Source organism: Manacus candei, unplaced genomic scaffold (assembly GCF_025592945.1).
Source record: "Manacus candei isolate 608988 ecotype Guabito, Panama unplaced genomic scaffold, ASM2559294v1 h1tg000150l, whole genome shotgun sequence".
NCBI classification, from domain to species: domain Eukaryota; kingdom Metazoa; phylum Chordata; class Aves; order Passeriformes; family Pipridae; genus Manacus; species Manacus candei.
The window spans coordinates 1732613-1754798 of record NW_026138198.1 but is presented as its reverse complement, the minus strand read 5'-3'; the positions used below and the strand labels follow the sequence as shown (position 1 = coordinate 1754798).

At 55.7% G+C, this 22186-nt stretch overlaps 1 protein-coding gene and 1 long non-coding RNA gene across 2 annotated transcripts in view; one reads left to right on the top strand and one right to left on the bottom strand.

Annotated features, from left to right (window-relative positions):
• MDGA2 (MAM domain containing glycosylphosphatidylinositol anchor 2) overlaps positions 1-12286 on the bottom strand; it is a 293882-nt gene extending 281596 nt beyond the window's left edge. Inside the window, exon 1 of the mRNA XM_051772102.1 lies at positions 12127-12286. Within this exon, the coding sequence (XP_051628062.1) occupies positions 12127-12199 (73 nt within the window). The 5' untranslated portion in view covers positions 12200-12286. The remainder of the gene's footprint in view (positions 1-12126) is intronic.
• Positions 1-21476, top strand: part of LOC127463143 (uncharacterized) — a 192165-nt gene extending 170689 nt beyond the window's left edge. Inside the window, exons 2-3 of the long non-coding RNA XR_007900679.1 lie at positions 20644-20866; positions 21279-21476. This is a non-coding gene — a long non-coding RNA (uncharacterized LOC127463143). The remainder of the gene's footprint in view (positions 1-20643; positions 20867-21278) is intronic.
• The last annotated feature ends 710 nt before the right edge of the window (positions 21477-22186 follow it).

Sequence of the window (22186 nt, the reverse complement as noted above, 5' to 3'; positions counted from 1 at the left end):
ATGGAGTTAATGACACAACCCTGGAGTGGGAAAAGGGTATTTCCTGCTCCAAGGGGGCAGCTGGAAACTGGGAATCTTCCTGGAGATAAATCAACCCTGAGAGGATCTTAATTCAACCGAGGATTTGGTTCTTACTTGGAGTCATGGAATTGTTTAGGATGGAAAAGCTCTCCAAGATCCTGGAGTCCAACCATCCCCCAGCACTGCCAAGGCCACCTCTGCCCCCTGTCCCCAAGTGCCACATCCACAGGGCTTTGAAATCCCACCAGGGGTGGGGATTCCACCCTATTCAGGGTTGGACAACCCCTTTCCATGGTGAAATTTTCCCAATATCCAACCAAAACCTCCCCTGGCACAGCTTGGGGCTGTCTCCTCTTGTGCTGTCCCGCGTTCCCTGGGAGCAGATCCCAAATCCCACCTCACCAGAGCCTTCCAGGGAAGTGATTCCAAACTTATTATACTCAGGAACTTCTCTAACACCACAGACACTCAAGAGCATCTCCCAGCAATGCAGGAAGTTTGATCCTTTGGGAATATTGGACATCCAAAGGTTTGGGAGCAGCATCCAAGCAGCAAACCCCACAGGCTGCCAGAGTTAAATTCCCAGCACAAATCCCATGGGAAAAGTTCTAAGCATCCTACAACAGGTTTGGGATGGAAGGGACTTTAAAGACCATCCTGTTCCATGGGCAGGGACACCTTCCACTATTCCAGGTTGCTCCAATCTGACCTTGGACACTTCCAGGGATCCAGGGGCAGCCACAGCTTCTCTGGGAATTCCATCCCAACCCCTCCCCACCAAGAATTCCTTCCCAATTCCTTCCCATCCATTCCCCCTTGTGCCAGCACTTCGGGCACACAAAGGTAAATTCCTGACAGAGCATTTTGGAACAACTAAAAAACATTTATATGTTTTGACACTTTTTTAAGAGCAACAGCTCCGTTTCTCACTTGGAAATGCCTGGTTGAAGGTTCCCTTCTGGTTTAGAGCACAGCACTCAAAGGGAAAAAAACCAAATAGCATCCAAAACAGAACAACCCCAGCACATTCCCACTTTTCCCAAATGCTCTGATCCCCTGGGAGAGCTCCTGCAACTCTTGGGAAGCCACAACTTGCTCCAAACCCCAGGAGTTTCCACCTCAGGCAGCTCAGCCCAGACACTCAGAGCTCCTCCAAGCACATTTTTCTCTCTTCCCCTCTGGAATTCAGCCCTGGTTGCCATCCCATAATGCCCAGGAGTCCAAGGAATTCTCAGAGCCCAGAGGGGGAAGATCTCCAGGCACGGCAAAGAACCACATCAAACATCCCCTGCTGTTCCCAGCCCGGGCACCCCCAGCTCAGCCCTGCCCTGCCAGGGCCTGGCCATGGGCAGCAGTGCCCAGTTCCCTGGTTTTCCATGTCCAGGATTCCCTGGCAGAGCACGTGCCACCCCTGCTTGTCCCAAAAATCAGCTGGAAAACGCACCAGGAACCAGCTGAGAGTGAAGGAGTTCAGCCCTGGGCTGGGACACACAGGAAGGAAGGAGCAGAAGGATCCCACCTATTCCTCAAACACATTCATTCCCAGTGTTTATAAATCACTCCCACAGCTCATCAGAACCCCTAAAAACCCCCTAGAGCTCCCCTCCCTTCTCCTGACTCCTCATCCCAGGGGGCTCCTCCCCAGCAGGGAAATCCCACTGGATTCCTCCCGAGGGGAGCTTGGCTGCAGGGGGTTGGTTTTGCACTCCTACAAACCCCTGGAGTTTGAAGAATCCCCGGGATTCTGGAGTAGCTGTGGGCAGGGAATGTTCTCTTTAGGAGAATATTAATCCCAGCAGCAGAACTGGGGGGTGGTTCCGGTGCCTGAGGGGCAGCTCAGCTTTGCCAGGAGGCAGAAGAACACACAGATTAATTAAACTGGCTCCAAATTGGGCAAGCTGGGCCAGGGGAAGGTGGCCCTGCCATGGAGGGGGGGATTGAGAGGGGGTTTAAGGTCTTTGAAGGTCTCTGGGAGAGCTCCTGCACAAAGCTCCTCACCCTGGTGGGCACAGAGGGCTGGTGTGTCCTGGTTCTGTGGAATTCCAGCTCCTCCAGGGTGGAATTCTGCCCTTGGTGGGGATTCCCAGCAGCCCAGGAAGGCTCTGAGACCAACACAGATGAAATCCCACCAACACTGAGACCAACCCAAGGTAAATCCCAGCCCAGGAGTGTGGAAAAGGCTCCTCACACATCAACCCCAGGCCTGGGTTCTGCTCCCACAAACTAGTCATGGAATCAGTTTTCCCAAGTAGGAAAACCCACAAGGATCATCTGGCCCAGTTTGGGACAATCCCAACAATCCCACTCTCCTCAGCACCCCCAGCCAGGGGTCACTAATTAACTGCTGCTGGTTAATTGTGGCTGCAGCACAACAGGAGCCCAGAGAGAGCCCAGCTGGACCCATGGGCTGCTCTGAGCTCAGCCAGACACACAGGGAGCACCAACAGATCATCCCCAATCCCTGCTCAGGGCACAGGCACAGCCATGGCACACAAGGAAAAATTCCTGTAAAAACTCATTTTTCCCTGTAGGATTGGAAAGCAGCTCGTTCCCTTCCACCCCAAACACACCAGATGTGGTTTCCTGCTCCACATGGGACATTTCTTCCCTCCCACTCCCACAAAAGTTTTGTTCCAGCAAGAAAAAGGATAAATTCCAAAGCTTGACATGTTCCATGAGTTCCTCACAGTCTTTCTGAGCAACTAGAAAGCATTTAAATGTTTTGACACTTTTTTAAAGAGCAACAGCTCCGTTTCTCACTTGGAAATGCCTGTTTGAAGGTTCCCTTCTGGTTTAGAGCACAGCACTCAAAGGGAAAAAAACCAAATAACATCCAAAACAGAACAACCCCCAGCACATTCCCACTTTTCCCAAACACTCTGATCCCCTGAGAGAGCTCCTGCAACTCCTGGAAGTCACAACTCACTCCAAACCCCCCTGCAGGAGGTTCCACCTCAGGCAGCTCAGCCCAGACACTCTGAGCTCCTCCAAGCACATTTTTCTCTCTTCCCCTCTGGAATTCAGCCCAAGAACCTGGGATAACCTGGAGCAGCAGCAGCAGAGCAAGCCCAGAAGTACAAATGGCACCAGAACATCCCTACAGAGCCACCACAAAACTCCTCCAGGATCTTGAGTGAAGATCCCACTGAAAAAACTGAGCCCCACGACCAAAAAAGCCCCTCCCTACCCATATTTTAAATCATTGCCTCAAAACACAGCTTTCCCAAACACACTTTTTCCTTTCAAGCAAATGGATCATTGGAATGAAAGAAGGAAAACTTACTTTGGGAAAAGCAGAACAACTGGAGCCCCACAACTTCACTGCTCCCTCCAAAGCTGCTCCTCGGGGAAGGAAAACAACCCCCCCTCAGCCTGGCTGAGCTTTAAGGGATGGTCAGAATGAATTCCAGGTGTGAGGAGGGCGGGAAAAGGGAGTGGGAGCAGCTCTGGTTGGGCCCTGAGCTAATGAGGAGGTTCAGGACAGCTGAGGGGGGGCTCCAGCTGCACCTCATTGGGATAATTCCCTTTTTCTGCCTCTGAACTCTCTGCTGGAGCAGGTGTAGCTCATAAACAGGGGGGATTGCACCCAGCATGGGAGGGGACAGAATTCCAGGCTAACCCTGTCCTAAAGCAGCTCCTGTGACAGAATTCCAGGATAACCCTGTCCTAAAGCAGCTCCTGTGCCCACATTCCCTCCTGGCTTTGCCCCTGGCAGTGCAAAGCTGCCCAAAGTGCTTCCTTGCTCCAGATCCCAGCAGTAAACTGCTGGATAAAAAGGAAAAGGGAGACAATCCAACCCCCAGAGAGCAGAGAAATTCCACCTCCAGGGCAAACAGCCCCGTTCCTGCAGCTCCTCCACCTGGGAATGCTCAGTTAGTTCCTAATTCCCATTCCAGGCTCCTGAACTGGGAAGACCTTCCAGTTCCCAGCTCCGTGTGGAGCTGGAAGCTGCTGGGGGCAGATTTGGGATGGGCTGGGATGGGCTGGGATGGGTGGGATCCATCCAAGAGGGAACCAGCCCCATCCTCCTCCTCTCCTCCCACCCCTCATTCCCACCCCTCTCCCCTTTCCCAGGAGCCCCTCAGAGAGGGCAGAAGGCACAGCTGGGATGCCAAAGATCCCATTTTTTATGACTCCTGGGGAAATCCTGGAGCTGCCCAGGTATCCAACTGCCTTTTGTTGTCACCAGGGCAAAGAATTTTCTCCCCCAGGGGTCTCATTTCTGGGACAGAGGGATGTTCAGGCAGGAGAGGCTGGAGAAAGTGGGTGTTGTCATTCCAAACGTTGTGCCAACGATTTTGGGGATTTAATCAGCTCATCCTGCTCCAAATGCTTGGGTTTGGATGCAAATCCATTCCCTGCACCACCTTCCTCCCACCAGGCACATCCCAGCACTTGTTCCAGCACCATGAACATCCTCACGAGGGTTTTCAGTTGAACTGTGGCACCCTGAGATCCCAGATATTCCGTGGAAAAACCTGCAGTCAAATCCCTGGGCACGCTCCACACCCACCCAGGTGAGGACTTGCTCCCTGCAAGGACCCTTCAAGGGGTGTCATCTCCACCAGGTTCAGGAGAAGTTGTTATCCCACCTCAGCTCTTCCCAGCAGGAATAGATTTTCCATGCCCAGGACATCCCAACAATCCCTCCCTGTGCCCCAGAGGATCATCCAAACCCTCCTGGAGCTCTGGCAGCCTTGGGGCCGTGCCCACTGCCCTGGGGAGCCTGGGCAGTGCCAACCACCCTCTGGGGGAAGAACCTTGTCCTGAGATCCAACCTGATGTGAACCTGTAAGGAAGTTCAAGACAACTCCTCAGTCCTTCAACCTTCCATGGAAGCAAGGAGCCCTCCTGGAAGGAAGTATCTTATGGCCACTCTTCTCCCAGGCTGCTTCCATAGTCTTGGAAGAAAGTCCTCCTTCCAGAAAAGCTTCAAACTGTGTCTGAGAAGCAGCAAAGTGCCTGCTCTCCATTCCCAGCTATATTTAGTGAGGACATTATTTATGGAGATGGCAGGAAATAATTCATCTGGATCCAGACAGAACTCAAAATTGGAAAGAGGGGCTATAAAAAGAGAAAGCAAAAAAAAAAAAAAAAAAACCCTGAAGGGATGGGATGGTGGGGACTGGGTCAGACTCAGGTCATGGGGACCAAGAGAGCTGCCTTCCCTCACACAGCTGCTCTCAAAATCCCCTTTTTACCACAAAAAAAAGTCATTCCATGTATAAAAAACATGGTTGAAGTAATAAATTATGTTCCTGAGTCCATCCAAGGGACAGTGGCAGGATCCTGGTGCTGGCAGAGGGAGGAAAGCACCGGGTCAGACCCAGGTCATGGGGACCAAGAGAGCTGCCTTCCCTCACACAGCTCCTCTCAAAATCCCCTTTCTCCAAAAAGAAAGTCCTTCCAGGTACAAAAATCATGATTTAAGGAACAACTTGAGTCCCTGAGTCCATCCAAGAGAGAGGGGCAGGATCTGGTGCTGACAAGGGGAGGAGAGCACTGGGTCAGACCTGGGTCATGGGGGCCAAGAGATCTGCCCTCCCTCACACAGCTGCTTTCAAAATCCCCTTTTAACCACAAAAAAAGCCATTCCATGTATTAAAAACGTGGTTGAAGTAATAAATTATGTCCCTGAGCCCATCCAAGGGAGAGTGGCAGGATCTGGTGCTGGCAGGGAGAGGAGAGCACTGGGTCAGACTCGGTCATGGGGACCAAGAGAGCTGCCTTCCCTCACACAGCTGCTCTCAGAATCCCCTTTCTCCAAAAAGAAAGTCCTTCCAGGTACAAAAATCATGATTTAAGGAACAATTTGTGTCCCTGAGTCCATCCAAGGGACAGTGGCAGGATCTGGTGCTGACAAGGGGAGGAGAGCACTGGGTCAGACCCGGGTCATGGGGACCAAGAGAGCTGCCTTCCCTCACACAGCTGCTCTCAAAATCCCCTTTTAACCACAAAAAAAGTCATTCCATGTATTAAAAACATGGTTGAAGTAATAAATTATGTTCCTGAGTCCATCCAAGGGAGAGTGGCAGGATCTGGTGCTGGCAAGGGGAGGAAAGCACTGGGTCATGGGGACCAAGAGAGCTGCCTTCCCTCATACATTTTGAGCTGCTCTGAAAATCCCCTTTTAACCAAAATAAAGTCATTCCATGTACAAAAAATTTTGGTTGAAGTAATAAATTATGTTCCTGAGTCCATCCAAGGGACAGAGGCAGGATCCTGGTGCTGGCAGGGAGAGGAAAGCACTGGGTCAGACTCAGTCATGGGGACCAAGAGAGCTGCCTTCCCTCACACAGCTGCTCTCAAAATCCCCTTTCTCCAAAAAGAAAGTCCTTCCAGGTACAAAAAACCATGATTTAAGGAACAACTTGTGTCCCTGAGTCCATCCAAGGGACAGTGGCAGGATCCTGGTGCTGGCAGGGGGAGGAAAGCAACATGCTCCCTGCTGGAATCTTCATCCTGCTGGGTATGTCTCCCCATCCAAAAGGGATTTTTCCACTGGAGGGAGAGGATAGGAAGCAAAAGAGCTCATTCCTGACAAGAATACACATATAAATACATGGATATGTAGGCTGGAAGGGATCAGATCATCCCTTCACTGAAGGGGATCCCAGAAAATATTTGAGGAACGTGGAAAACAGAAGTGAGTTTTAATAATCTCCCTTTCCTTCCTCCCCAGCAGTTCATCAGGCTGATTCTAATTAAACTGCACTTGGCTCTTCTGGGCCCACAGAGCCTTTAATTCAGGAGTTTAGGGGCTTGTTCCTCACCACCAGATTCCCTCCAAATCTGCCTCTCATGGACTCAAAGGCAACGTTTGGAGCAGGAGATGCATCGGGGTGAGATGTGCTGCTCCAGCAGAGCCAGGGAGGCAGCTCCCTGCGTGCCAGGAGCATTCCTGGAGCTGTCCAACACATCCCAGGATGCACCAAAGCTCATGGAAGTCTCCGGGTTAAATCCCATCATCTCCTCCACGTTTACTGAGCACCGGTAGGATTGAAGTCGAGATTTGCACCCTAAACCCCAAACCATCACCCCAGGGCACACCCAGCCCTAAAAATACACGGAGCAGCAGCTACCAGAGCCTCTCTTCTGGGATTCCAGCCCCTTACCTATGGCACAACCAGAATTTCGGGAGGAGAGTCCATCCCAATCCACAAAAAACCACAACGGATGTTTCCCAGCTCCTCACGCTCCCGAGTTTGGCTTCTCCAGCTGAAGTTCCTCTGAAATCCCAGTGTGAACATCCCCGGGATGGGAGAGGGAGGAGGGGATCCCTCTGCAGGGCTCAGCGAAGAGTTAAAAATCCCGAGCATCCCTTGGCTCCCTGGGAGCTCCCGGCGCGGGGCGGGCGGTGTTGGAGCTCTCCCGGCTCCGCATAATTCCTCCCCTGTTCCCAAGGGCTGCCGCGCTTCCCTGGCACAATGTCCGGGATTGTGTGGGGGTTAAACCGGCCCGCACAACGCCTGCATTCACACCCGGCGAGCTCCATGGAAATCACAGCCATGGAAATGATTCCTCTCCACCAAAACACCCTCCCAGCCCCACGCGTTGGGGGGCTGGTGATCCATTCCTGGTGATCCAGAGGCTTCCCCGACCGGGCTGAAAAGCTTCCTAAAAGTGAAAAAAAAAGCTCTTCCTCGGAGGGGGTTTCATTTTTCCAGGCCTTTTTTTTCATCCTTCCAAGCCACTCGTTCTCCCGGGGCAGCGCCAGGGGAAGGGCAGGGCAGAGCAGACGCTCCCAGCTCCAAAGCCAGCGATCCTTAATCCTCCCCTTCCCCACTAAATAATCACCGGCCTTACTCTGTAAGGCAGCCGGAGGCGGTGGAAGATCCTTCCCGACGCGTCCTGCCCCTGCTCCACCTGCCCAGGGACACAAAGGGGTTTATCGGCCCCCAATCCGGCCGGGAAGGGGCAGCTCCAGGCTTTGGGTTTCCCGATTCCAACCCGTTCCCTGATTAAACCTCCGACCGCGGTAAATATTAAGGCTGTTAGATAACGTTTGGGAGCTTGGCACGGGGAAGCAGGATGATCTCTGTGGCGTTTAACACGTTCAATCCTTCACTTCCAGGTTTTTTTGAGCCGGCAAAGGGGAGCCTCGTTGTTCCCGTGGCCTTGGAGGCTTCTCCTGATGCTTTCCACTCCCCTGGCCTTGCTGCAGAGCCCTCTGAGAACTGCCACTGCTCATTACATTGGTGATTTCTGGAGGTATTTGTGCCCATCCCGAGGTTCTCCACAGCTGCAGGGGGGATGTCCAGCAGTTTTTACTCCAGGAGTTGGCCTAAAACACGGCGTGGGGGTGCACAGAGGGATGAACCGTCACACACCGTGACATACCTGCTGCTCCCAGACATGCAAAACTCCTCCTCTGTAGCTGCCCTGCTTCATTCCAGCTGAAATCGTGGAAAAAGGACTAAAAGCTCTGCAAGGAGTGAGCAAAACATGCTCCAGTGACCCCAGTGTCACCGGGTGCTGGATCACACACCCCCCCACAGCAGCATCTCACCCAGTGGGTACCACAGCTCACTGTGGTGACTTGGAAACGGCTTCCCGGAGTCACAAAGTCTTGGATCTGCCCCTGGAGCGATCATTCCCCAGGATTCCCACACCAGCAGAGTGCTGGCAGGGTCTCCCTGCTCCCAGCCATCCCTCCAGCCCCCACCCCGGAGCTGGAAGCACTCAGGCTCTTCAGGCTCATATCCAGGCATTCCCTAACTGCTCCTTGCTCCACAGGGCACAGAGTTGGCCCCTGGGGACACCCCCTGCACCCCGAGTCCCTGGTGATCCCCCAGGATGGGGCAGGTCAGCACCAGACACAGAAATGTCACCAGACACAGAAGTGTCACCAGACACAGAAATGTCACCAGACACAGAAATCCTCTCTCCACTCTCCCCAAAACTCCCCCGTTTTGCTGAGCTGCATCTTGGCTGCTAAAACCAACCCCTGTGTGCCCCCTCAGGCTCCTCCCTGAGCCATCTCTGCTCTGTCGACTCGAGGTTGGGTGAAAGGAGAACCATCATGTCCTCAATACCTACATTTTCTGCTTTATTAACAGAGCAAGTCATGCATAATGGAAAGGGGGGGGGGGGGAAGTGCATCCCCGCAGCACTCGAGTTCTTCTGGGTTGTTTGGCCAAGAAAGCAAGCTGGGCAAGGCAGAGCTGAGGGACTGTGTGTCTTCCCAGGGATCTGAGCAGCTCTGCTCTCTCCCCATCCCACGGGGAAGCACAGAGAGGGGGATGGTGGGCCCTGCCATGGCTCCATCCCCGACGTGCCTCTCAGCCTCAGGATTCCCAGTGTTTGGCCTCAGTTTCCCCTCAGGATCAGCTCTGTGAGCGGCTTTTTTCATCCCAGCTTCCCTGTACCCAGGGAGGTGAAGGATGGGATGTGCAGCCAGGCATCATGGCACGTTAATTTGGATTTTTTGTGTGGCCTCAGAAGAAAAACGTGGCTCGTTTTGCATTTCCAGGCAGCAGAGCAGCTCCCAAGTGCAGCTGTGCTGCCGTGCCAGGCACTGTGCCAGCACAGTGGCCCTTCCCTACACCTCCAGCAGTGGCACATCCCCGGAGAATCCACGGCAGCCTGGGCAGTGCCCATGGCCAGGGAGATCCGTGCCAGGGCTCAGGTCCTCCCGTGGGATGAGACACAACCTCCAGGGGAGGAACTGGAGAGGACTTGGAGCAGCAGGACCCGAAGGATGGGGCTGAGAGACCTGCAGAGCACCAAGTTCTCCGGGCAGGGCTGGGAAGAGGGGCAGGGCACGGGAAGGATGGATGGATGGACGTGGAAATGTGCTAACTGGAGAAACCCCTTCCTTTCAGAGGGTCCACTCGCAGAAGGGACACAAAACCAGGCAAGAAATGGGTTAACCCGGCAAAAACCTCCCTGACTGCACCATGGCAGAAGCAGAGCTGTGAGGAGCTTGGAATCTTAAAAAAAAAAAAAAGGACAAAAAACTCCCTCAAATCCCACAAACCTGTTTGTCCAAAGCGACAAGGTCTGAGCCCCCCCCGGGGTCCAGGAGGCCAGCTTCAAACCCTGCCTTCCCAAAATGGCCCTGGTGCTCTGATCGGGCTCCTCGGGGGCTTCGGGCGGCCCCCGGGCTCGGCGTTTTTTTGGCAGAGCGCTGCCCAGACATTCTCCAGCCGACCTTCGGGAGTCAATGAAGACACGACGAATTCCCATGGAAGCGCTTTCCGACACGGAGCAGCCACACATGACTGACTTCACAACACTCCCCCTCCCCCCCTTCCCTCCGGCTCTCACCAGCCCTTCCCTCCTCGTCCTTAACCTAAATAAGGCGTCACATCGCACAGGATGCGAAGGCAGCACCGCCGAACCAAAGTCTTACTACAAATCCCGTGTGTGACATCGATCCCGAGCTCGGGCCGCGGCCAGAGCTCCCTTTTCCTCTTCCCGAACAAGCCCTCTCCTATTCGCCACAGTGATGCTATTCCAGAGCATCCAACAATATGTGCCTGTGTGTTGGGAAGGCAGCGAGCCCTGGCACTGCCAGCGCCGATACCCGCGCGACAGTCATTCACCAGCGAGCAGAGCCCCTCAGACATCTTCGATCGCCTCGAAATTTCGCAAAATTAAGGGAAAAGAAGGGGGGGGCTCGTCTCTAAAAGCGGGTGGGAAGCGAATCTCGGAGCGGCGGAGAGCAGGGGCTCGGGGGAGCGGGTGTCACACCGAGCGTTTACTGGCGAATTCATGAAGTCTCCTCGGCCCCGAGTGTCAGAGCTCCCGGCAGCACCGCACCGGCCCCAGCCTCGCTTATATAAACCCCCCCGCCCCGGCCGGGGCACCGCCGGGGATAGGGCATCGTCACAACCGGGGCATCACTGGGGCCGGGGCATCGTCACAACCGGGGCATCACTGGGGCCGGGGTATCACCAGAACCGGGGCATCACTGGGGCCGGGGCATCACCAGAACCGGGGCACCACTGGGGCTGGGGCATCGACACAACCGGGGCATCACTGGTGCCAGAGTATCACCAGAACCGGGGCATCGCTGGGGCCGGGGCATCGACACAACCGGGGCATCGCTGGGGCCAGGACATCACCAGAACCGAGGCATCACCGGGGCCGGGGCATGGTCACAACCAGGGCATCATTGGGGCCAGGGTATCACCGCGAGGGGGGCATCGCCACAACCGGGGCATCACCAGAACCGGGGCGTCAGTGGGGTCAGGACGCCACCGGGACCGGGGCATCACTGGGGCCAGGGCGTCACCGCGGGGGGGGCATCGCCACAGCCGGAGCTTCATTAGAACCGGGGCATCATTGGAGCAGGGACAACACCGGGACCGAGACCGAAGCATCACCACGGCCGGGGCACCAGTGGGACCGGCCACACCGCGGCCGGGGCAGCCACAGAACCTGGGCATCACCGGGGCAGGGGCATCACCGGCACCGAGGCATCACAGCGGCCGAGGCACAGCCAGGACCAGCCGGGGCAGCGCCGGGACCGGCGCACCGAGCAGCATCCTCGGTCCCGGCATCGCCAAACGGGGCCAACTCCGGGGCGAGCGAGGGAGGGAGGGAGGGAGGGAGGGAGGGGGAGAAGCAACAAGACCCGCGGACCCCGCTCGGCCGCCCAGGACCGTGTGACACGAGCGGGGCAGGCGATGCCGCCGGTGATATGCAAGTCACGGGCGAGGTGAGCGGGGATGGGGAGAGCGGGGATGGGGAGAGCGGGGATGGAGGAGCGAGGATGGAGGTGCCGAGCCGCCCGCGGGGCCGGCGCGCCCCCGGCGGAGCCCCGGGAAGTTTGCGGCGGCTTCTCCCCCGCCCGTGGCTCCGCGGCCGCGGGCGGCAGCGCCGCCGGTGACAAGCGCGGCGGTCCCGGGCGCTCCGCTGGCGCGGAGCATCCCCGCGGCGGCGGCGGCGGCGGCGGGACCGGCTGCAGCCCCCCGAACATCCCCCCCCCTCGCCGGTTTTCGCCGTGAAAAATGTCAGCGTCTCATGGCAACGCCGCTGCCCCCGCGCTGCCTCCGCCGGCTCCCGCGGCGCTCAGCGCTGTCGTGCCCCCCCCCGCCTCCTCCCGCCCTTCCGCCCCGGCGACAGTCGCGACAAGGTCACGCGGCGCCCCGCACTCACCGTACACCCCTTGGCCGGAGCTGCCCTCCAGCAGAACCGTCAGCAGCCCCAGCAGCCCGATGGCCACATCCATCTTCACGTGAGCATCCACATATCCAGCCCGGCGGGGCGGGGGGGGGGCCGCGCAGCGCCCGCCGGAGCCCCGCGCTCCGCTGCGGCCGAGCCGCGCACGCCCGCGCAGGCAGGGCGGCGGGGGCAGGCGGCGGGCACCGCGCCGGTCCTCCTCCTCCTCCTCCTCCTCCTCCTCCTCCTCCTCCGCCTTCCTCCTCCGCCTCCGCCTCCTCCTCCTCCTCCTCCTCCTCCTCCTCCTCCCGCAGCGCAGAGCGAGCCCCGCTCGGGGCAGCACCGGCCCGCGCCCGCGGCAGCCCCCGCACCCTCAGGGCTGCGGCCGCCGCCGCCGCCGCCTCCCGGGCCCGCCGAGCGCCGCGCGGGGCCGCCGCAGCAGCCGCCGGAGCCCCGCGGCCATCAGAGGCCCCCGCAGCGCCGCGGCCCCCGCATGGTGCGCGGGGCTCGGGGCCGGCGGGGGCTGCGCGGGGAGGGTCGGCGGGGCTGCGGCGCGGCGGGGGCGGCCCCTCCTCGCTCGGCTCGCTCTCAGCGCGGCTGCGGCGCCGCGCCCATGGCGGGGGCTGCGCGGGGGCTGCGCGGGGCTCCCCCGCGGGCTGTGCGCGCAGGGTGCGGGCGCTGCGAGCGGAGCGCGGCGGGGCCGTCACGTTGTGCTGATACGTGCGGGGCCGGCAGCCGCAGCCCGCCGACGTCAAAGCTGCGTGGCTGTCGCTGCTGCGCGCCTTCCTCCGCCTCCTCCTCCTCCTCCTCCTCCTCCGCCGCCGCCGCCGCCGCCGCCGCCCCCTCCGGGCCCCCGCGGCTCCAACAGCGCCAGCGGGCGCGTAGGGATGTGCGGGGATGTGCGCGGGGTGTCCCGCTCCGCTCCGGGATGCGCAGAGCGGTGTGACCCTCCCAGCCCCGGGATGCGCGGAGCGGTGTGACCCGTTCTACCCCGGGATGTGCAGGGCGATGTGACCCGTTCTAGCCCCGGGATCCGCGGAGCGGTGTGACCCGTTCTGCTCCGGGATTCGCGGAGCGGTGTGACCCGTTCTACCCCGGGATGCGCGGAGCGGTGTGACCCGTTCTACCCCGGGATGCGCGGAGCGGTGTGACCCGTTCTACCCCGGGATTCGCGGAGCGGTGTGACCCGTTCTACCCCGGGATGCGCGGAGCGGTGTCACCCGTTCTACCCCGGGATGTGCGGGGCGATGTGACCCGTTCTACCCCGGGATGTGCGGGGCGATGTGACCCGTTCTACCCCGGGATGCGCGGAGCGGTGTGACCCGTTCTACCCCGGGATGCGCGGAGCGGTGTGACCCGTTCTACCCCGGGATGTGCGGGGCGATGTGACCCGCGCTACCCTGGGATGCGCGGCGCGGTGCGGCCCCCGCTTCCCACTCTGTCCCGGGATGCGCGGAGCGCCGTGTCCCGCACGGAGCCGGGATGCGCGGAGAGGTGCGACCCCTCTGCCCAGGGGTGGGTGGTGGTGGGATCCCGCTCAGCCCCGGGATGCGCGGGGCGGTCCCGGCCGTGCCGCGGGATGCGCGGGGCGGTGCTGTGCGGACAGTGAGGGGCGCGCTGGCTCCGCGCTCCGCTCCCCGCTGAGCGGGGAGGGGGGTCTGGCCCGCGCAGTTCCCGCACATCCCGGGCTGCGCTCCCGCGCTGGGATTGCTGATGCCAGGTTCCTGACCGTGACCCCGCTGTCCCTCCCTGCCCGGTTCTGGGGGCACCCCCCGGGGTCAGACCTCCCCTCAGCTGTCACACCCCCCCGTGGGTGCCCCGGTGGCAGCAGCGCCGCTGTCCCGGCCTCCACTGCCCAAAAACTGGCTCAAAGCTGAGCGTCCCGGGGCGCTGGGATAAGGACAGTCACAGCCTGGGGGCTCCCACACCCCGCAGCGCCAGGGGTGGCACAAGGAGGGGTACGAAGGGCACCGGCTGCTCTGTGTGTCCCAGGCAGCTGAGCCACCTCAAACGCCGGGTTTTCAACTTCTCATCCCTTCCCTTCAGTGATGTTTGCCCCCCATCAAGTATCTGAGACCCCTCATGGGCTCCCAGCACCTTCCCAAGCTGCCTGAGGCCCTCCCTATATTTTGGGATCCCTGAGATTTGTGCTGGTGAAGGTCTCTCGCCTCTAATTTCCCTGAAGAAACCAAGGATTTTTTGGGAAGTGACTGCCCCCCTCCTCTCCCCTTTTTCCTGGTTTTCTGCAGGGATTGCCCCTAATCCATGGACACTTTTGCCACAGTGACATTCAACTCCCTCCTCTGTGTGTCCCCTGCAGCTGAGCCACCTCAACCACTGGGGTTTACCTGATCTTTCCCCCCTTTTTGTGATGTTTGGACTCCATCATTTATCTGAGACCCCCTCAGTGATGTTTGGACTCCACCAAGTATCTGAGACCCCTCACTGGCCCCCAGCACTTTCCCAAGCTGCCTGAGGCCCTCCCTATATTTTGGGATCCCTGAGATTTGTACTGGTGAAGGTCTCTCGCCTCTAATTTCCCTGAAGAAACCAAGGATTTTTTGGGAAGTGACTGCCCCCCTCCTCTCCCCTTTTTCCTGGTTTTCTGCAGGGATTACCCCTAATCCATGGACACCTTGGCCACAGTGACATTCAGCTCCCTCCTCTGTGTGTCCCCTGCAGCTGAGCCACCTCAGCCACTGGGGTTTACCTGATCTTTCCCCCCTTTTTGTGATGTTTGGACTCCATCATTTATCTGATACCCTCAGTGATGTTTGGACTCCATCAAGTGTCTGAGACCCCTCACTGGCCCCCAGCACCTTCCCAAGCTGCCTGAGGCCCTCCCTACATTGTGGGATCTGTGGGAGTTGTGCTGGTGAAGGTCTCTCACCTCTAATTTCCCTGAAGAAACCAAGGATTTTTTGGGAAGTTACTGCCCCCATCCTCTCCCTTTTTTCCTTGTTTTCTGCAAGGATTGCCCCTAATCCATGGACACCTTGGCCACAGTGACATTCAGCTCCCTCCTCTGCCTGCAGCACTGAAGGATTAGTTCTCCAGGCCAGGGAAAAGTGATGGGCTCTGGAAGGAACAATTGCACTGTCAGGGTTTCTTGTGACCCCGCTGGCACGAGGCAGGACACTGTTAACAAGGCTTGGATGCTTCCAGTGCTCTCCTGGCCACTGGAGACAGGCCTCAAGGGGCTCAGAGCATCCAATCCATCCCTTGGAAACACACTGGTGGATGCAAGGGGGCAAATTCCCTCTTCCCAACCAAAAATTGTTGTGCTCAAAATTCCGTGTCCCCCTCAAGGGACACGAGGTTTTGTGCTGTTCCAGATACTCCACTGCCTCTGGTTGCATCTCTCCACCTTCCCTGGTTGACCTCCCTTTGAAGGGACTCCCTGGCTCCACCTGATGCTCTTTTTTTATCTGTTTTTCAGCTGCAAGGAGAATTTGGGATCATCTCCCTCAGCAGATCTCCGGGGATTGCACTCCCAGCGTGGCCTTCAACCTTCAGCTGCCTTTTGGCTTTTCTCTGCCTCCAGCCTCTCCATCCTGCCAAAATGACCCTCAAAAAGCAACAGCTGGGCCACAGCTGGGTTGTGATCACCCTTTCCATGGTTAAATCCGAGATCCTCACAGCACAGACGTGTCCTGAAGATGTGGAATCATTCCCTGGCTGCTCTGCCCTGTGGGACAGTCATGTCCCCTTTCTTCCTCCTGTGTCCAGCATGAACATGGACATGATCCCAAAGCTCTTCTGACCTTGGAAGGAGTGTTTTCTTCACCTGTAAAGCTCCATCCTGGGCAGGGCTTGGAGGAGAAGCCAAGATACTTCAAGTGGAGGTGGTAGGAAGAGGGATGTGCACCTTTGTAGGATTGTTTGGTCCTTTCTCACCCTGTTTCCAGCCCTTCCACGAGCTGGAAGAATCCAAACTCCTCCCAACACAGACACGTGGGTTGATCCTGAGGGCTGGAATCATTCCCTGGCTGCTCTACCCCGTGGAACACCCAGTGGAAAGGATGTTTCTTAGCACACCATTGACAAGATTTCACAGAAGTTCAGGCTTTGGCACCTAATAAATAAATAAATAAACCTTCCCCCAAAAAGTCTGGGAATTGTGAAAACAACTCCCAGGCTGAAGTGAAGCAGGTGCATAAATTTCTGGGCATTAAAAGCCCACGTGGCTCCCACTGAACAGATCATCTGACAGGGCTTTTTTTTTTTTTTGAAAGTATCTTGTTCTTAAATGTTTAAATATCATAGCTCCTGCTGGGATCTGCTTGAGGATGTTAAGCTGGGAAGCCAAACCCAACCGGGTCTCACTCACCAGGAATTTACTGCAGGAAAAAAAAGAGGAATTAAAATAAGTGTCCCAAATCGCTCTGGGAATTAAACAGGGATGGAGGTTTTTTCCCTGGGGAAATAATTGAGCTGGGAATTGTTCTGGGGGAAATTCAACTGGTCTGGGGTGTTCCCAGGGCCAGGATTTGTGGTTTGCTTTGGGAGGGAAAAGGTGTCACCACTTCACCCTGCAAATGCCACTTTATGGCTTTTATTTGTCACTGGAGGCTCATCTGTGATTTTTAACCCCAAAACAAGTTGCTCTTTCCCAGAATCCCAAGATTTTGGGCCACCCCACGCTGAGAACATCAGGTTGCTCTTCCTTTATTAAAGGGAAAAAGTGAAAATAGACCCAGAGGGGGCTGGTTTGAACTGCTGAGTGTTCCTCAATCCAAGGGGCAGAATTCAGAATACGAGTGTAGAGGATAAAAAGGCTTTGGATCCCAAGGAATTTCACTGCAGAGCTTTCCCATGGGAAGGAATGGCAGGGTTATCCCTCACCTTCTCCCAGCACAGGTCACCATCATTCCAGCCTGGATGTTACCCACTGAGTTTCCTGAATCTCATTTGCCCCCTTCTTAAGGGGACAAGGGACAGGAGGAGAGGGAACGGCCTCCAGCTGTGCCAGAGGAGGCTCAGGTGGGACAGGAGGAGGAATTTCTGCCTGGAAAGGGTGGTGAGGCCTTGGCAGGGGCTGCCCAGGGAGGTTTGGAGTGCCCAGCCCTGGAGGTGTCCCAGGAAGGCCTGGCCGTGGCACTCAGTGCTCTGGGCTGGGGGACAAGGTGGGCATCGGGCACAGGGGGATCCATGGGCTGGGAGGGCTTTGCCAGCCTTAATTTTGTGATTTTATGACCCCTTTTCTCCAGGGACACTTTCTCAGCCTTTCCTGCCCCTTTTGGGAGAAGCTGTACCTGGATTCCTGCTGGGCTTTCCGGGAATCTCCTGTGCTCCCCTCTCCTGGTGTTCCTGCCCAGCCAAGGGCAGCCCCCTGAGCAATCCCTGCCTTCTTTCCCTGCTCTTCCCCTACATTTTATCCCCACCCTTCTCTTCCATCACAAACTTCTGGCTCTGCTGACAAACTTCCCTTCTCCAGAGAGTTTCCATGAGGAGCTGCAGCTCTTGATGCCCGTGGGAAGAGGGAGGGCAGGGCTGTGTGGGCACAGCAGCTGTGCCACGGACAACAAACCCCCTCCAGTCCTTTTTCCCTGCTCGCTCCACCAGTTTTCCTTCACCCTCCTGAAGGGCCTGTGCTAAACTGGCAGGAAAACACCAGCTGGACTCTGGTCCCCAGGTCCATCTGCCAGCTGGGAAGAGCAGCCTCGTGGATCCCTATCCCAGAGTTCCAAACCAGCCCCTCTCCCTGCAGCAGGGCCACCTGTGGGACACTCACTTTCCATGGAATCGTGGAATCATGGCATGGTTTGGGTTGGAAAGGACCTTTAAAGATCATTTAATCAAACTCCCCTGTTATGGGAAGGGACAGCTTCCACTAGCCCAGGTTGCTCCAACCTGGCCTTGGACACTCCCAGGGATCCAGGGGCAGCCACAGCTTCTCTGGGAATTCTATTCCAGCCCCTCCCTACCTTCCCGGCCAGGAATTCCTTCCCAATATCCCACCCAGATCCCTGTCCTCTGGCAGTGGGAAGCCATTCCCTGTGTCCTGTCCCTCCATCCCTTCTCCCAAGTCCCTCTCCATGTTTTCTATAAACACTGAAAGGGCCTCAATAAACTCAGAGATCCCAACACATCATGTCTGGAGGGATGGCCCAGCTGAATTATGGAATCCCAGAATCCCAGACTGGTTTGGGTTGGGAGGGACCTCAAAGCCCATCCAGTACCACCCCCTGCCATGGGCAGGGACACCTTCCACCAGCCCAGGTTGCTCCAACCTGGCCTTGGACACTTCCAGGGATCCAGGGGCAGCCACAGCTTCTCTGGGCAACCTGTGCCAGGGCCTCCTCACCCTCCCAGCCAGGAATTCCTTCCCAAGATCCCACTTCTCCTGCCCTCTGGCAGTGGGAAGCCATTCCCTGTGTCCTGTCCCTCCATCCCTTGCCCCAGGTCCCTCTCCATCTTTTTTATAAACACTGAAAGGGCCTCAATAAACTCAGAGATCCCAACACATCATGGAGGGATGGCCCAGCTGAATTTTGGAATCCCAGAATCCCAGACTGGTTTGGGTTGGGAGGGACCTTAAAGCCCATCTCATTCCAAGCCCCTGCCATGGGAAGATGGAATTAGTTCAAACCTGCTGTGTCTGGACACATCCCCTGGCTGGTTTTGGCTCCCTACAATACTGGAGTTGTTGTCCCAGCAGGACTTGCGTGTTCCCATTTTTCCGTGTTCCAGTTTTTTTTTTGTGTCCCCACACCCGGGTTTTTGGCTTCAAAACTCAGCCCCTGATTTGTCAAAAAATCAAAATAATCTTCTGCCCTGCTGAGCAAACCCTGCCAGCCATTCCCTGGAGTGGAAGGGAAGGACAGAAGGGAAAAATTAGGTCACATTTAATTAATCGGTGACTATTTGGTGCGTTGTGGCCACGAGCTTCAGATTTTGGCCAACAGAAAAAGTTGGACATCCCGGAAATAATAGTAAAAAAGATATTAAAAATGTGTTCCTTGCCACGGATTGGCTGCTTGACAAACAAGGGGTGAACAAAGACAACTCCAAGAAGGCTGACATTCCAAAAAACAACGAGTGTTTTGTGCCTTATCAGCAGAAAAAGGAGGGGAAAAAAGAAGTGAATTCTTGTCGAGGTAAAGGGAAATATTAATCCACAACACTCCTGGTGAAGTTGCACTATGGAAATGAAGCCTGGGAATTCTTTAGGATAACACAGTCGAGCTGAGTTTATTTCCCTGAATGAAATGAAATCCCTTTGGAGCAGCTTTGTTTTCCTTCATCTTTCAGGAGGAAAGAAATCACTTCCAGCGGCTCCTCGGTGCAGCCACCACGTCCTAAACACAGGATGAGCACAGAATGGCTCTGGAATGGCAAGGGATGAGGAATCACCAGATCCCACCTCGTTTTCCAACCCTAAATCCCTGCAGGAAGGCAGTTTCCCCTCCCAGAGAAACCCCCTGTGCTTTTTTACCCCCGGTGGTTAAGGATGAAATTTATTTTTATTTATTTATTTTTAAAATAAAGATATAAAAATAAATGTATATTTATTAAATATTATATATATTAAATATATTATATATTATATTAAATATATTATATATTTTTATTAAATATATTATATATTTATGTTAAATATATATTTATATTAAATATATAAAATAAGTAATTATATATTGATTTTAATTCAATTTTGGGGTGTCGAGGGGATGCTGGGCATGGACTCCAGAATTCAGGAATGTTTCCTTTTGGATCACATGGGATGAAACCTCTCAGGGAGGTTCTAAGGGATCTGCTTGGTGAGTCCAACACTTCCCAGGAAGCTGGAAATGTATTTATTTTAGTCCAATTTGGGGATGTTATGGGAGCTGATGGAAGGCTGGGCATGAACTCCAGGATTCAGGAATGTTCCCTCCTGGATCACATGGGATGAAATCTCTTGGGATGGGCTTGGTGAGTCTCACACTTCCCAGGAAGCTGGAGATATGTTTGTTTTAATCCCATTTTGGGGCATTGAGGGGATGCTGGGTGTGGACTCCAAGCTACAGGAATGTTTCCTCCTGGATCACATGGGATGGAACCTCTTGGGAATGCGTTAAAGGATTGGCTTGGTGAGTCCAACACTTCTCAGGAAGCTGGAGATGAATACATTAAATTTTTGCTGGGCTGTTACACTGGGAATGTCGTGAGGGTGGTGAGGCACTGACACAGGTTGTCCGGAGAATCCCAGGATCCCTGAGGCTGGCAAAGCCCTCCCAGCCCATGGATCCCCCTGTGCCCGATGCCCACCTTGTCCCCCAGCCCAGAGCACTGAGTGCCACGGCCAGGCCTTCCTGGGACACCTCCAGGGCTGGGCACTCCAAACCTCCCTGGGCAGCCCCTGCCAAGGCCTCACCACCCTTTCCAGCAGGAAATTCCTCCTCCTGTCCCACCTGAGCCTCCCCTGGCACAGCTGGAGGCCGTTCCCTCTCCTCCTGTCCCTGTTCCCTGGGAGCAGAGCCCGACCCCCCCCGGCTCCCCCCTCCTGTCAGGGGGTTGCAGAGCCAGAAGGTCCCCCCTGAGCCTCCTTTTCTCCAGGCTGAGCCCCCCCAGCTCCCTCAGGAGTTCTCCAGCCCCTTCCCAGCTCCATTCCCTTCCCTGCACACTCTCCAGCCCCTCTGTGTCTCTGCCTGAGAAGCCCAGAATTGTTCCCAGGATTGGACAATCCCTGCCCTGGGCCTGATGCCCAAAAACCTGTGGCTGCCCCTGGATCCCTGGAAGTCTCCAAGGCCAGGTTGGACAGGGCTTGGAGCAACCTGGCCTAGTGGAAGGTGTCCAGGGGGTGGAATGAGATGATCTTTCAGGTTCTTTCCAACCCATCCCATCCCGGCATTCCATGACACACCCAGGGTTGATTTTGGAGGTGGATCTCCAGCCCCGGAGCTGTGTCACATCTCACCACGATCCAGCAGCCAAAAAGAGGGATAGAGCAGCTCCTGGAGGCTGGTTGGGAATAACCAAGGGTGTGTTTAGGCTGGATATTGTCCCCCATGGTGACAACTTCCCTGCCTGTCACCCGACCGTCGTTACTGGGGTGTAACAACCACGAGTGACCCTCACCTTGCCCCCCAAGGACAACAATCCTCTGCTCAACCCCCTCTGCACTTCAAATCCAAGTTATTTTCCCTATTTCAACCCAACCAAAGGAATCTGAGGCCGAAACAAGAGTGGCATTTGCCAGGAGATTATTTTGGAGGCGCGGGCTGGGTGAGATCAACGGCGACGTCTCCTGGCTCTCAAAAAAAGGTTGTAATTATCTAATATTCCCCAAGTTTGCTCCAAAATCAGCCTTTTAATTTATACCCAGTTTATTATTGCTGCACTTCACACACCTGTCTAATAATTTGCACAGTAAAAGGCTGTTCCCCCTCAATAACAGCTTGGGGCGTTGAGTTTGGCAGGTGAATTCCAGACATTAATTACTCTTTTTTCATCTCTTTTCAGCCTTTTTTCTCTCTGCCTGTTTCAGGTGAGTCAGGGCTTTTTCCTTCTCCTTAATGTCTCTTTTTCATCTTTGCAAAGTGCTTAGCAAGCTGGGCTGGAAAGCGGGAGCTGTTTGAGCTGAGCCTCAAATGTGTTCCCGCTCAGAGGGGGGGAAAAAAATTCAATTTGGAGCATCTTTTGCCTTATTTTCCCACTTCTTCAGAAAGGATCAGCCCTTGACTGATGTTTTCAGGTAGTTTTTAACTCTTGTATCCACCGAGCTTGAGGTTTGTAGGAGGGGAAGGGCTTGGTGGCAGATGAAGGGCCAGGGGTGTGAAACCTCCCGGAGGATTCCTCTCGGAAGAAATTTGCCCGATAAATTAAAATATCAAATATTCATCCAGCAATCTGTTTGACATTCCAGCCCAACCTCCTGCATTCAGAGAGGGGGAAAATACATATTTGGCCATTTTATTAATGGCTTATCTATTATTGAAGGATTTCTGTATTATTCATCAGACAGAGAAATAAAGAGCGTTTTCCCCCCTGAAGTGGGAGTAGAAAGAGGGAGGAAAAAAAACCCTCTCCCTACCAAGAAATATATAAGGATTAGTGGAACTTTTAGAGATAA